Source organism: Camellia sinensis, chromosome 1, assembly GCF_055761805.1.
Source record: "Camellia sinensis isolate YWXY chromosome 1, ASM5576180v1, whole genome shotgun sequence".
Lineage (NCBI taxonomy): Eukaryota > Viridiplantae > Streptophyta > Magnoliopsida > Ericales > Theaceae > Camellia > Camellia sinensis.
The window spans coordinates 252,156,096-252,171,009 of NC_138961.1; the positions used below are offsets into that span (position 1 = coordinate 252,156,096).

At 33.8% G+C, this 14,914-nt stretch overlaps 1 protein-coding gene across 2 annotated transcripts; it reads left to right on the top strand.

Moving 5' to 3' along the window:
• The first annotated feature begins 8 nt into the window (after window positions 1-8).
• Window positions 9-10,392, top strand: LOC114285239 (putative metal-nicotianamine transporter YSL6). 2 transcript variants are annotated; one of them, XM_028228264.2, is made up of 7 exons: window positions 9-702; window positions 1,047-1,219; window positions 1,731-1,828; window positions 3,647-3,784; window positions 6,724-6,913; window positions 7,789-7,942; window positions 9,303-10,392. In XM_028228264.2, the coding sequence occupies exons 1-7, from the start codon at window positions 342-344 to the stop codon at window positions 10,232-10,234; spliced, it is 2,046 nt and encodes a 681-aa protein (XP_028084065.2). In that variant the 5' UTR covers window positions 9-341; the 3' UTR covers window positions 10,235-10,392. The 2 variants fall into 2 exon arrangements, with proteins under 2 accessions (XP_028084065.2, XP_028084066.2); XM_028228265.2 differs by having other exon boundaries at window positions 7,789-7,918.
• Window positions 10,393-14,914: the final 4,522 nt, after the last annotated feature.

Genomic DNA, 14,914 nt, shown 5'->3' on the forward strand with positions numbered 1-14,914 from the left:
GCTTAGGCTTATTTTAAAGACGTACGTTAAAAGCTAACAGAAACGTGGTTCAATATTAGCCTATCACCAGATATGACAGTATTTTATTTTCTCGGATTTGCCCCCCAACTCAACTCATCTCAACTCAACTCCCATTGATTCTCTTCTACTCAAATGTCTTTTTCGTTCCCTTCATAATCATAATAATATGTTTTCTTTTTAGGCAAAGAAAAGAAAGAAAACCAAAAAAACAATCCAATCAAATCAAATCAAATCAACAAATCAAACTCGTATCGTATATTCTGATTAAGAGAATCTCCCTCCAATCCAATTTTTCTAAATTCTTGGAAGATTGGGTAACAATGGGGACTCAAACTGTTGAGATCTCAGAGCCATTGATTGTTGAACAAGAAGCTGAGGAGAAGGTCAGGAACGATGATGACTTGGAAAGTATTCCAGAATGGAAAGACCAGATCACTTTCAGGGGATTGGCTGCGAGCGCTGTGTTGGGTGGACTCTTCTGTATCATCACCCACAAGCTCAATCTCACTGTCGGCATCATTCCCTCCCTCAATGTTGGCGCCGGATTGCTAGGGTTCTTCTTTGTCAAGTCATGGACTTCCTTTTTGTCCAAATTAGGGTTTTCGGTTCAACCCTTTACCAGACAAGAGAACACTGTTATTCAGACCTGCGTCGTCGCCTGCTATGGCCTCGCCTTCAGTGGTAATTTCTTTCTTCTTTCAGATTTCTGTTTTTGTTTCTTCTTCTGTTGTTCTTGTTGCAGTACATTAGTTTGAATTTTGCCATCTGTGAATTGGTAATCATATTATTATTATTATTATTAGACAACCTATTTTCTACCATTCTCCATTGCATTTTGCTGGTAGGTTTAATCAGCATTCAAATTACCCATTTCATAAAATGAATTTTGTCATATGAGCATTCCGAGCATTTTGTTTCGTTTTGTATTTTTTTTTGCACGGCTTTTTTTAACTTATATATTTTATAACTTGTGCTCCTCCTTTTTCTCAAGTTTGATGTAATTCTTAACATTCATCTGTTGACAGGGGGATTCGGTTCATATTTGATTGCAATGGATGATAGAACATACAAACTGATTGGTGTGGATTACCCTGGTAATCGGGCGGAGGATGTAAAGGACCCTGGCTTATGGTGGATGATTGGTTTTTTATTTGTTGTCAGTTTTCTTGGGCTTTTTAGTCTTGTTCCACTTCGCAAGGTATGTCTTGATCTTGACATTCCTTAATTAAAATTCCATAGTCTAATCTAAACTACTGCAATATATATATATATATATATATATATATATATATATATATATATATCAAATAAATAGAAAAAACCGGTTGGTTTTCTTTAGATAATTAAATTTTGTGTTTTGGAACCAAAGTGCACCATTTTTTTAAACATGAGTTCCAAAATTTTAATTGCTAGGGCAGTGGTGTTGTCTGGTAAACTATGCCTGAGATATATTATTATCCAACCTCTTGATCTTATTTTATAATTGATTGTGAGTTGCCAAACTCGAGGTTTGGTTGACTGCAAACTAACTTGCTGGATTTTCTGCTTATAATTTGATGCGATTACTTTGAATTGTTTGGAAGATTCCTCATCCATCCAAAGTACTAATAAAAATTTCAAGCCGTTTTACATTGGTACTGTTATTCACGAAATGGTTGTCATTATTGTTAGCACTTACCTTATGTTTTTGTCTATTGTTGTGTTTTTAGGTTATGGTCTTGGATTATAAGCTTACATACCCCAGTGGAACAGCGACAGCAATGTTGATAAACAGCTTCCACACAAATACTGGAGCTGAGCTTGCAGGGTAAGGGATCGATACATGATGTTTTTCATGTTTTTTTTTTTGTTGTTGTTGTATGTGTGTGTGTATATCTTGGTACATAATTTATGAAAGATTAAACAGATCAAGAAGAGTGCATAAAGATTGACATGGCCTTTTTTTTAAAAATCTTTTTTTAACAACCACATTAGTGTAAAGCTTGAAAATTAGGTATTTTCAATAGTTTTTGGTTAGTAGCTTGTAATTTTCATGAGATTATCAATTTATATTATCCACATCATACCTACCCTGACTAAAGCTTCTATTAAATGCCTTACAATGAGGGAGAATATGACAATATGCTTTAGAATGTTGGCTGCTGGAAATGGTCTTCTGTTTTCATGTCATCAGTCTCTTAGGCCTTGTTTTGGAGCTTGGGTTTTTGGCTAAAAAAGCCAAAGTCAAAAAGCTACTAAAAAGTAAGTCAAACACACCAGTTACTTACGTTTTTCCATACAATTAAAAGAAGTCATTCCCAAACACAATAACTTTTTTTCACCTCATAAAAATGCCAAAAAGTTATTAAAAAGTTCAGACCCCAAACGAGGCCTTAATCCCCAAAAACAAGTATAAAGAAAGAACCAATAAAATATTTCCTTTCGATGATGAGGAATTCTATTAAAATGCCTTTTAACGATTGAGCTCCTTAGAATGTAGAATACTTGGAAGGGTCTTCAAGTTTAGTTCATTATCTCTTAAGCTAAAATGGCTTCACATCTTCCACTGAGCTTATTGAGATCTGATTTGCTAAAATCAATGGTCCTATTTACCTTTCTTCCTGGATTTGGCCCTTTAGCTAATTGATGTGGTTAGATTTAGTTATTTGGTATCTCCATTTCTTTTTATTTATTTATGTTGTTGTTTGAGATCACTGCTGCATGACAGAAAATTCTATCCTTATGGTTCTTTGTTGTATTGTGGCCTTAGTGTGAGGAAAACAAGAAACACATTGAGTCATCTTATGGTGAAGTTTTTTGATGCTGCATTCCTTTTTATCTCCTATCATCAACAGAGGACACGATTTAATGCTTTGTTTACTAGCAGTTTGGAGATGCTAGCTTACTGGTGTTCATTGTTATGATTCAGTTGGTCGATGTGAAGCTTTCAGAGGGATTGTCTCATTTTCTTTTAGTTAGAGTGTTGTTGAGATTTTCAGAGGGTGAATCTTCACTATTTTAATTAAAATTGTTACCTTCCCTTTTGGCTCCTTCAAATTGAGTCATTTGTGGACTGGACATTTATGAGACATATCTGTTCTCTGTAACAATGCTGGTGCGTTGACTTTCAGAAAAACAGTTTCCGATTCACATATGAAGGCCATTAACAATGTCCTATTGTGACTTTATTACAAACCTGAAATATATAAAAGGCGCTAGGTATTTTTTAAGATCCAACAGAGTAGACATACTTTTTCCTTAGATTAATTGGTAAATTTCTTTTACTGGAATTCATGGGGGTGAGTTTATCTTCTTTCGCCCTACCATTCCCTCTCATGGTGAGCAAAACTTCATTAGGACTGGAACTCCAAGTCTTTAGTTGAGTGTTCTTTCTATATTAGTTCCTTTTTCCCTGTTTAGTGCTTAAATCACAAAAAATTATTACCTTAAATAATTTGAGAGAATGTGTGACCATTTTGTTGGGTATCATGAAGTTGATGTTCATTGTATGCTCCTTTGAAAAATGGTTGTTGATTATGTTGACTTAAAATTTATTTGAGCATTTTTCTTTTAAATTGTTTTCTTGTGGTGACTGTTCTAATTAAATCTCAATTCTATGATTTATTTATTTATTTTTGCTTGATAGGAAACAAGTAAAATGTCTTGGGAAGTATTTGAGCATAAGTTTGTGCTGGAGCTGCTTTAAATGGTTTTTCAGTGGTGTTGGGGATTCTTGTGGATTTGATAATTTTCCAACCCTTGGATTGACTCTATTTAAGAACACGTAAGTTTTTTTTTTTCTTTCATTGTTTTTTTCCTAAAGAAGTGTGTGTATCCATCGGATGATGGGACAAAAATCCTTTTATTGCCTTGGTTATGTTAAATGAAGCTTATGTGTTGCATTACACTTTTCATTTGGAGCAAGTGTACATTCTTGGTAAAGTGAAGTCATAATTCTTATTTATGCTTTCCCAGAAGAATAGTTTTATATTTTGTTTGGAGAATAAAAGAATTATTTGGCTTACCCATGAATGAGGTAGATACCATGTGTATATGATAGATTCATGATACAATTTGGGAAATGATATAAATAAAGAAACGATATAAATAAGGAAATAATACTAAATTAGTGATTGGTACAATCACAGATTATATACATAATACTAAAAATAAAAAGATTCTATTTATTCTAATTTTTATATTCAACACTCCCCTTCAAGCTACTGTGAAAATATTCAACAATCGCAGTTTGTCAATGGATGACTAGAAGAAACTGGAAAAAACTCAACGACTAGTCCAAATAAATGCTACCGAACAAATCTGGTAGTCCACTAAATTAAAAAGGCCAAAAAGTGCTTAATACATTAGCACCACACCTTAGAAAGTTAAAAAAATAGGGACTGAAATGCCCTAGAAGAGCTATCGAAGCATCTATGGCCAGGAAACACCTTGGCTTTCAACCAACAAGACCTTGGTCGGCTTCAAAGGCCGGAGCTAATGCCGGGAGATAGTTTATGGTGGTGCCGGACCGTTGTAGAAACTGGTCGGAACTAATGTCGAGACAATTTAAGGTCATGCTCAAGGTTCTAAAAAGCGGTTGCGGTCGCCGTAACGGTGGCGGTGGCGCTGTTGCGGTTGCGGGGTGTAAAGGCCGTAGTGTAACGGTTGCAGTAATCGGAACCGTGATTTTTTTTTATTTTTTGCACAATTTGAAAAAAACTTACCGATACGCATATTTTTTTTCCATGATCATATTTATTGGGTTAAAAACAAATATTGATCAATTTTTGTAAATTTTTAAGTATGATTCAATATATTTCATATTTTTAAATCACTATAAACTGAGTTTTTTACATTTTATTTTAATAATTAATGACTTTATATTATACAAAAAATCAATCACTAACTATTATATATAAGATAAATAATGACAAAAGTAAGAGAATAAATAAGAGTCTAAATATATATATATATACATATTTTAACCAAGTCAAATATATAATGACCACACTTATTATTATTATTATTTTCAAACAATATATAGATAGACACACACAAACAAAATGGTTGAGTGATAGCAACTGAATAGAATAACATAGGTCTTACAGCTTCAACAAATCGATAACATGTTCTTCATCTCCCCTTTCTCTATCTCTTGCTCCTCCATTTTATCTCTTTATCTTCCCTCTTCTTTCTATCCCTCTTCCCCATTTTCAGTTTTTTTTGTGTGTTTTTTTCAAAAGAAACAGTTTGGAACTGTTACGTAACGGTGCGTAACAGGCCGTTACGGCTATTACGGCACCGTTACGACCGCTACGGCCGACATACCTGTGAATCTTAATCACACTGCAAAAGTGGCCGTAACGGGTGACGGTACCCGCCAAAACCGTTACGTAACGGTTACGGTCGCTTTTTAAAATCTTGGTCATGCTGGACCATTGTAAGAACTGACCAGAATCAATGTCAGGACAGTTTACGGGGTAATGCTGGACCATTATAGGAACTAATTGTAATCAATGTTGGGATAGTTTAAGGGGTCATGCCGAACCGCTGTAGGAACTAACCGGAATTAATGTCGGGACAGTTTAAGGGGTCATGTCGGACAGTTGTAGAGATTAATCGGAATCAATGTTGAGACAGTTTAAAGAGGTCATCTCGGACCGATGTAGAGAATTGGATGTTGAACCAACAAGCGTGGCACACACATAACTTTTGACGTGGTGTTGAACGATGATGGTAATAGATGACTGAGTGCGCCAAGGGGTGGCTTATTAGACAGTGTGCCAGGGGACGGCTTTGGTGGTGCGTTAGAGGGGGGTGACTTTAGTTGTGTGTTAGAGGGGGCGGCTTAGGTGGTTTACATGGTATATCACCATGCTCACCATGATATAGGTATAAGACCCCCCTTCAAACTCAAATAGGTTTAAAGATAGAAACCTATTTGAGGTTAAAATAGAGGGAAAGACAAAGTGAAACAGAAACACACACAAAAAAAATTGATTGCGAGTAAAAAATAATATGATAGAGATATTAGGGATAAGGATAAACTAGTGGATAGAGGAAGAGATCACCATGAAGTGACACTGAAAGAAAATATGGCAGTGGAATGGGTTGAGGTCCGGCGGGCGGCCAAGGCAAGGTTGTCACCCACCGGTGAAGCAAAATTACTAGGTACTTAACTTAATTCTGATACCAAAAAGAATAAAAAGAATTATTTGGCTTACCTATGAATGAGGTAGAGACCATGTATATATACAATTTAGGAAACGATATAAATAAGAAAATAATACTAAATCGGTGATTGATACAATCATAAATTATATACATAATACTAAAAATAAAAAGATTTTATGTACTCTAAATTAGTTATTATCGCTTGCTTATCCAATACAAGATGACAATGGTAACTGGCAATGTTTTACCACTGCTCTTGCCTGGAGAATCTTGTGATCACTGTAAAGCAGGCATTAAGACCTGCGCTTAAATATGAGGTGGAGCTCATGAAAAAGAAAAAAGGAAAATTTGAGTCGTGCATTGCAAAGCTTTATATTATGACATAAGTGCATGAGTGTGTATGTATGCATAATATCATTTACACGTTGCTTGCTCCACTGCTTCACATAAAACATAGAGAACCGTTATCCTTAACAGACACTATTGCCGATAATGTGTTTCACTTGTGTTAGTGATTTGTTGGTGATTTAAATCATTCAATAATTGCAGGTTTTATTTTGACTTTAGTCCAACTTATGTTGGATGTGGTCTTATCTGCCCTCACATAGTCAACTGTTCGGTTCTTTTTGGTGCAATCATATCATGGGGCGTTCTCTGGCCCTACATATCCCAACATGCAGGGGATTGGTATCCAGCTGATCTTGATAGCAATGATTTTAAAGGTCTTTATGGGTACAAGGTATGCTTAGTCATTTTTTATTTTATAATTTTTATTTATTTTTATCTATAGCAAAGTAAGGCAGTATCACTGCATTTGTCTACAGCTCACTAACTTGAAGCCTTGTACAATTTACTTCTTACATTTCAAGAATGACATGGAAGGTTCAGTGAGGTAGCCAGACCCTTGTGACTCTAGGTTTGAGTTCTATGGGTGATGTCACTGACATGCCTCTGAGGCACAGATCTAGATGGCTCTCATCATGATAATCTGACTCTTCTTTCCCTTCCCTTTCATCCCCTCCTGATAGCAGTTGGATTAATATTTCATAAAATTTGGTTGCAACAATATTGGAAGGAAAAAAAAAACGAACAATCCCTTTGTCATCCTTTGAATTGTTTTCAAACTAAATTAGGGAAGAGAGTAATATGGTGAAGCTATCTTCTCTTGGTAGACACTATTGGAGACTTGTGACATGTTGACTTCCAGTTTTAGTGGTGGTGTATCACTTAAACCAATGGATCCCTAACAATTTAAATGAATATCTCAAAAATCTTGGGGAATGTAGGCCAGTGGGCTGGAACTTCATTTATCCTTTTATCCTTATTACTTCCATATTGCATGGTGTTTAACAAATTTCTGTGATTGTTAGTATCTTGAAGTCTGTTTATAGAAATCACTTCATGAGGTGATATAGTTTTTCTTGGTGGGGAAAGGATTTATAAAATAAGCTCTTTCTGAGGCTTTTAAATTTCCTAAAAGATGGGAGTTTTTTACATTTTTTTTTTCCTTTTTTTTTTTTTTTTTTTTTTTTTTTTTTTCCCTTTCTAAGGTTCACCTGTCATACTAAAATCCTATGCTCTATCTCACATATTCTCCTACCATTACTTTTGCAGGTTTTCATATCCATCTCCCTTATCCTTGGTGATGGCCTTTACAATTTGATCAAGATAATAGCACTAACTGTTAGGGAAATGTGCAACAGCACCGAACAGAAGAATCTTCCTATCATGAATGAAGTCTCAGGCAAGGATTATAAGGTTCCATATGGTAAAATGGATGTGTTGCCATGTTAATATGGTTTAAGGCCCCCACCACAAGAAATTTTTCCTTGATACTGCTTTAATTTATGTGCATCATTATCATGCCAGCCTTGTTTGTGCAAGCAGTGATCCATATCACCTTTGCTGAACATGTTACTGTTCATGAATGCATGTACGAATGGCTGTATACTTGTAAAAAAGATGCAATTCACCTTGTACTTATCCTCACTGAAATTATGAACTGGATTAGCAGATTAATAATGTTAAGTTGGTTGCTGAAAATTGTATCCACTAGTAAAATTTAACTGAATAATGGAAATTAGAAGTAATATGGTAATGTTCGAATTCTTATTGTGTTATGGCCGTATATTTGGCAAACAAAGGTCTAAGCGATTAATATCCAATGTTGAAGTGTGCAACTAAGAACTAACATAGCTTTAAATGTTAATATCAGGCTGAAAATTGTTTGCCTGTTTACCTGCTGAATTTGGATGATGGACAATCCTTGAAACAAGGAGGATCAACTAGGATCTTGCAAGGATTTTGTCCCATATTTTGAACATTTTATCTGCTATATAATGATGTTTGAAATTTAAATCACTAGTATGTTTAGGTTAATTTTTTGACTCTGGTGATGACAATTCAAACTGGCTCTTACAATTGTGGCATTTAATATACTGTTATCTGTTGATACCAACCCAGGTTTATTATCTCTTTAGATTGCAATGGTTGGACACTATTCTGGACAGAAATGTCATCACAAGTATCATTTTCTACTATCATGTACTATATTAAAAAGCAATGTGTAGGACTTCTAGCATTCAACTTGTGAAGAAAATTTCTAATGTGATCCCTCCAATTTTTATCAAAATGCTAAATTACCAATAGGTCCTACTTTTGGAACTTATTACCCATTAAGTTCTATTGATAAATTTATCTGTCTCTCTTGTTTTATGAATAAATTTACAATGATAAAATTACTAGTACGGACTTGTAGGTAAATAAGTCTAGTCAATAAAATTGATTGGTAAGTGGCTCAAAATTTTAAACTGGTTTGATCAGTGTCATAAGGAGACAAATTTGTTTTCAATATTTATTAGCTTATATAACTAATCCAAATTTCAAATAAAAATATCTCTGAACTTATGATTTGTATTTTGTATAAGGATTCTGAGTTTTTTGATTTATTTTTAATGTGCAAATTAGCACCATACCTTAGTTTTTATATTGCTTTATTAACTTTTTAATTTCCTCTCAACTTCTTAACCGCAACGTGCATGTGCAAAAATATATGTTTCTTCCTTGTCTTGACTCATGAATATTGACTTCTCCTGAGGAATTAATTTTTTCAAAACATGCTTTTGCAGATGGTGAGAGTTCTAAATTACTAATGGAGAAAAGAAAACAAGACGAGGTATTTTTGAAAGACAGTATACCATCCTGGTTTGCTGTTTCTGGATATGTGGGCCTGGCTGCAGTATCTACAGCTACACTACCGACCATCTTCCCACCCCTCAAGTGGTACCTAGTGCTCTGCTCTTATATTTTTGCCCCTGCGCTTGCCTTCTGCAACTCCTATGGCACTGGACTCACAGACTGGAGTTTGGCATCCACTTACGGAAAGATTGGTCTTTTTACAATTGCTTCATTGGTTGGACGTGATGGTGGGGTAATAGCTGGTTTAGCGGCATGTGGGGTTATGATGTCCATTGTCTCAACTGCAGCTGATCTCATGCAAGATTTCAAGACAGGCTATCTTACTTTCTCATCGGCTAAGTCTATGTTTGTGAGCCAGGTAATTGGAACAGCCATGGGATGTGTACTTGCTCCGCTCACATTTTGGTTGTTTTGGACTGCTTTTGACGTTGGGTCGCCTGATGGTCCATACAAAGCACCATATGCTGTTATATTTAGAGAAATGGCCATTCTGGGAATTGAGGGCTTCTCTGAGCTTCCCAAGCATTGCCTAGCATTATGTTGTGTGTTCTTTGTATTAGCTCTGGTTCTAAACCTTCTGAGGGATGTGACTCCGGCAAGGGTTTCACAATTTATTCCCATTCCAATGGCAATGGCGGTACCATTTTATATTGGAGCTTATTTTGCAATTGATATGTTTGTTGGGACGGTGATATTGTATGTCTGGGAGCGAATGAATAGGAAGGATGCAGAAGATTATGCAGGGGCAGTTGCTTCAGGTTTGATATGTGGTGATGGGATTTGGACTATACCATCAGCAGTACTCTCCATTTTCAGGATCAATCCACCTATCTGCATGTGCTTTAGGCCTGCTGTGAATTAGCTGAGCAAGTAAGTTGTACAGCTCTATAATTATCTGTTCTTATTGTTGTTGGCACATGTAAATGTCTCTTGTGAATTATTATGCATCCATGACTGTTACCTGTTTCGTTACATCTTAAAAAACAAAAAATTGAATGAATGATTGATTGATGAGAAAAATCTTTAATTTTCTTAACTTTATGCTCTCATGTTTTGAATCTCAACTTCCGTTCACTGCTTTCTTTGGGACCATCGCCATCCTATTTGACTGACTGGTAAACCTTCCGCCAAACATCTTTATCATGTCCCTCATCATACCAATATGTCCGGTAAGAAATTCGTGCCAAACACCCCAAAAAAAGAAAACCCTAATTTCAAAAAGATGATTAAACAGTGGTTGAGGATAGGTGAGAATAATATCTAGCCTTTTCTTGCTGATTGGGACCCCAGGTTTTACTATAGCCAAATTCAGGGTAACAATCTTACACTTGTACACATGGTGGGTGGTGGTCCTCAAACCGTGATAAGTGCCAGCCAAACATTATGTTTAAAAGAAACCAAAGAGTCTTCCAAGCAATTGAGCCATGAAAATGTGCAATTGCTGCTTTTTGTAAAGCCTTTTTTTTTTGTTTTTGGTTTTTTTTTTTTGAAATTGCTTGTTTTCATTTTTCAGAAAACACTTTTCAGAAAATTCTACTTTCTTATTTTCTGTGTTTTTTTTTTTATTTTTATTGAATTTTTTTGATATGGTGGGCAATTTTTTTACTTTTTAGATACACTTAACATAAATATACCTAAAAAGTAAAAAAATTGTAAAAAAAATCTTTAAAAAATTCATTAAATACCAAAAATACAAAAAAAATATAAGAATTCAGTATATTTTTTGTATTTTTATGTATTTATTAATTTTTTAAAATATTTTTTTACAAATTTTTTACTTTTTAGATATATCTAACTAAGGTGCATCTAAAAAAGTAAAAAAAAGGTTTAAAATTTAAAAAATATTTACTAAAAACAAAAGAATACAAAAATTAAAAAATTCAGTTTTTAGAAAATTTAATTCCGAAAACTCAAACCAAACACACTAAGTGTTGTTGGGGGGGGGGGGGGCGGCGGCGGCGGCGGCGGCTAAGGGTATTTTTTATGCTTTTATCACAAAACATCATCAAACACAATGATGTGTTCTAATACTCTTCTTTTTTTTTTTTAATTTCGAAATGAAATGCTTTACCTTAATTCATTCTGGTGATTCATTATGTATGTAACTCACACCATATCAGATTTGAATCTAGATCTCACTCTTTATTTTTGTGCAGTTTGTGTGTTTATAGCTTTTCCCTTTTTGAAGAGCTAAAACAGTTTTAAGTTGATTGAAGTTACACCACCCATCTTCTGGGTTTCCAAACTAGTCTTAAGCTTTTTTCTATCAAAAGAAAATTGAGCTTAGCTTTTCTGATGAGTTGATAGATGAGTAGATCGCATCAATATTTGGTTACCCATTCGTTTAGTAGTCTTGTGAGCCAATTAATTATGTCAAAAAATTTGAATCTTAATAATATTTTGACTGCTCAAATGTCTACATTCCTGATTTAATAAGGCATGTAAAGTGAATGCAGGAAGGCTATAGAATTAGTTTTTGGAATAATTGAGAATGTAATAGCTCCATGTACTCCCAAAATTAGATTCCTTTTAACTTGCATATCAAACACATGGCATAGATTGTGATCGTTATTTTTTTCTTCTTTTTTTTTTTTTTTCTTTGAAAAGAAAAAAGAAAAGAAATAGAACAGGATTGTGACCACCCAATGACGTGTAAGATTCATCCTATTCAAAAATAATGAAAAACAATAGTAAAATTTATTATCTAATAAATAAATTAAAAAAGAAAAAACATAGAAGCTGATTGGTTATGCCTGCCATATTTCAATATTGTCTGTTTGCCCTAATATTGGGAAAAATTACTGCGAAAGTAGTTTATAAGGGGGCCTCTCTAATTTTGATCAAACATGTTGGTCTATATATATTATTTCCAAACAAAAAATTAAAAGACAATTAAATGTTACATAATCAAAGAAGAAATAATAATAATAATAATAAGGCCTCGTTTGGGACCAGGCTAACTTAGTAATTTTTTGGTTATTTGACTAAAATATGAGCTAAAAAAAATTAGTATGTTTAGGATGACTTTTTGACTTTTTACGAAAAGATGTGTAAAAAGTAGAGAGAAAAGAGAATCTTCAACTTTTTAGTATGAGTTGTTGACTTTTTAAATTTTTTTACTAATTTTTTTAACTTTTTAACTAAACCGGTCGCTCCCCAAACGAGGGCTAATAATAATAATAATAATAAGTAAAAAGAAAGGATGGCTCATATTTAAGAGAGGGATGTGACATGAGGAAGGAGGATAATGTAATGGTGAGGTCCCATCTTATCGAATGACTCATTCGGTTAGAGATTCTGACTTATATAGAAACCTAAGAGACTTGAGAGATGGGTTCATAAAAAGGTTCCTATTGTAATGTGGTGGAACTATTATATACAATATACCCTCCCCCTTTTCACTGTTTTTTTTTTCCGTTCTTCCTAATCTCTACCCTAACTCCATTCATCATCTAATAAAAAAACTCCATTTACCAAACCCGATTATGGCTGTCACAAATAAATAAACTAGTTGCAAATAATCCAAGTGCAAAAAACGTTTTCCTAGTGATGTGATAAATAAATTATTAAAATGTTGGGTTGTCATATTAACATGATGAGATAGAAGAACAAAGCATATAATTGTAAATAATTGAGTCTCACGTGAGTTTTATTTATTTTTATATCAAAGATAGTCTTACCATCCTGAGATATACATTTTGCATATATATATATATATATATATATATATTTTTTTTTTTTTTATTTTTAATTGAGGAAGTTACCATGAAATCCACAAGAGTTACTTTTGTCCCTTATTGGGTAATTGCTATATATACTTGAAATCAGTCTTACTATAACTGTAGTTTGGTATTCACATGGACACGTAGTAACCAAAGCAATAGTACAAGACAGATGGTTGTTACTTTGCAATATATATGAGTCATGACCAAAAAGTCATAGGAACGCTCCAAGAGTCCAAATTTTGTTTTTGTTTTTGTTTTCTTTTCTTTTCACTGTTTTTCTTCTGGGTTATGAAAACCCATGTCTACTAGGTGCATCAATCTCTGAAAATCATCAACCAAAATTTTCATGCATGCTCTTGAGTTTTGCTAACTAGTTTGTTCTCTACACAACGTAAATAAATTTATATATATATATATATATATATTAAAAAAAAAAAAAGAAAAGCGGTTTAATGGAAAAGCACTAGCACTTGTTGGATTAGTTGAAGCTTGATTCTATTAAATTAGCAAACTTGCTTCCTGCCATTCAAGTGGGCTAAATAAAGCTTTTGATAAAGATGGAAGTTGGAAAATAAAATGATTAAGACAGACATAGATCCAAGCTTATCTCTTTTGGAAATTTATACATATATATTATGTGTGTGTTATAATCTTATGTAAAAGCAAGATCTTTTTCCCACTCAAGCTTTGAATTCAAGTGATATTGGAATGATATTTCAACAGCTTTGCTTTTCAAAGAGAGGGGGGGCCTCTTGTGTCTCCAAGATGGGAAGCACATGTGACCAGCAATGCAATCACCAACACACGCATAACCACCCCCACCATTGTTATCATCATTACACAACAATTAAATCACTCTTCTCCCCCATCAAACCAAAGCTTAAAATTAGGGTAAGGCTATACATAAATAAATTTTTCATTAGATTTTTAAATTTATTTTCATCCCATATTAATAAACAAACGTACACTAGACCCATTTTTTAAATAAGAATCTATTTATGTATAGTTGTTTTTATAAAATTTAAAAACAAAAAAAGACAGAATGAGAAAAAGTCAATCTCACCCTTTCTCTAATGCATATAACAAAAACCATCAAAATTTTTCGTTGTCGGGCTTACATCCTATGTGGTGTGCTTTTCCAATTGTATAGAATCATGTAATTACTTTCTCCTACTTTTTCTCGTATACTTGAGGTAAAATGATTATACGTCTCATTTAATATAAGGTGAGCATAAAATTTTATGCTCACGTGATAATGTCGAACTTCCTAGATAACTTCTCGAACTTGAGAGAATACTAAAAGAAAAGCATAAAATAATGTTAGAATTCCCACAATGGTGACCAGAACTGAATGGAATTTCCATGCAATGGAATTCAATTGACTTGAATCAGTGCATGTTTTAGTTGGTGTTCAAAGCATGAAAATTATGTGTTGTTGATGCGAAAGCTTTCATATTACATGACTTAAAACAGTAGAATTTCCTTCTAGTCTTCAGTAGTTGAAAGGGGAGACAATAATTATGCCAACTTGCTCACTTTTGAATTTTTACAATACAAAAAGCAACCTTGCACTAATTTTCCCAACTATTTCATTCTTACGGAGACTAAGTTTCCCAAACAGTGGCGGATGACCTAAAGATCCTAAAAAACTAATTAACATCTCTTTCGCTTTATCTTTTTTATTGTCAAATTATGAATTAACAAGATGGTTCTTGAATAATGATAAAAAAGGTTACAATTAAGCCAAGAGGCCCAAAACAACTTTTTTCTGCTACACGTAAACCTTGATTGAAAAATAACAAAAATAAATAGAAGAA

Bases quoted from the DNA above. Each gene is read 5' to 3' on its own strand.
- LOC114285239 (XM_028228264.2), top strand. From the start codon at position 342: ATGGGGACTCAAACTGTTGAGATCTCAGAGCCATTGATTGTTGAACAA. The intron at 1,829-3,646 runs GTAAGGGATCGA...TTTGCTTGATAG, and splicing joins ACTGGAGCTGAGCTTGCAGG to GAAACAAGTAAAATGTCTTG. The intron at 6,914-7,788 runs GTATGCTTAGTC...TTACTTTTGCAG, and splicing joins AAGGTCTTTATGGGTACAAG to GTTTTCATATCCATCTCCCT.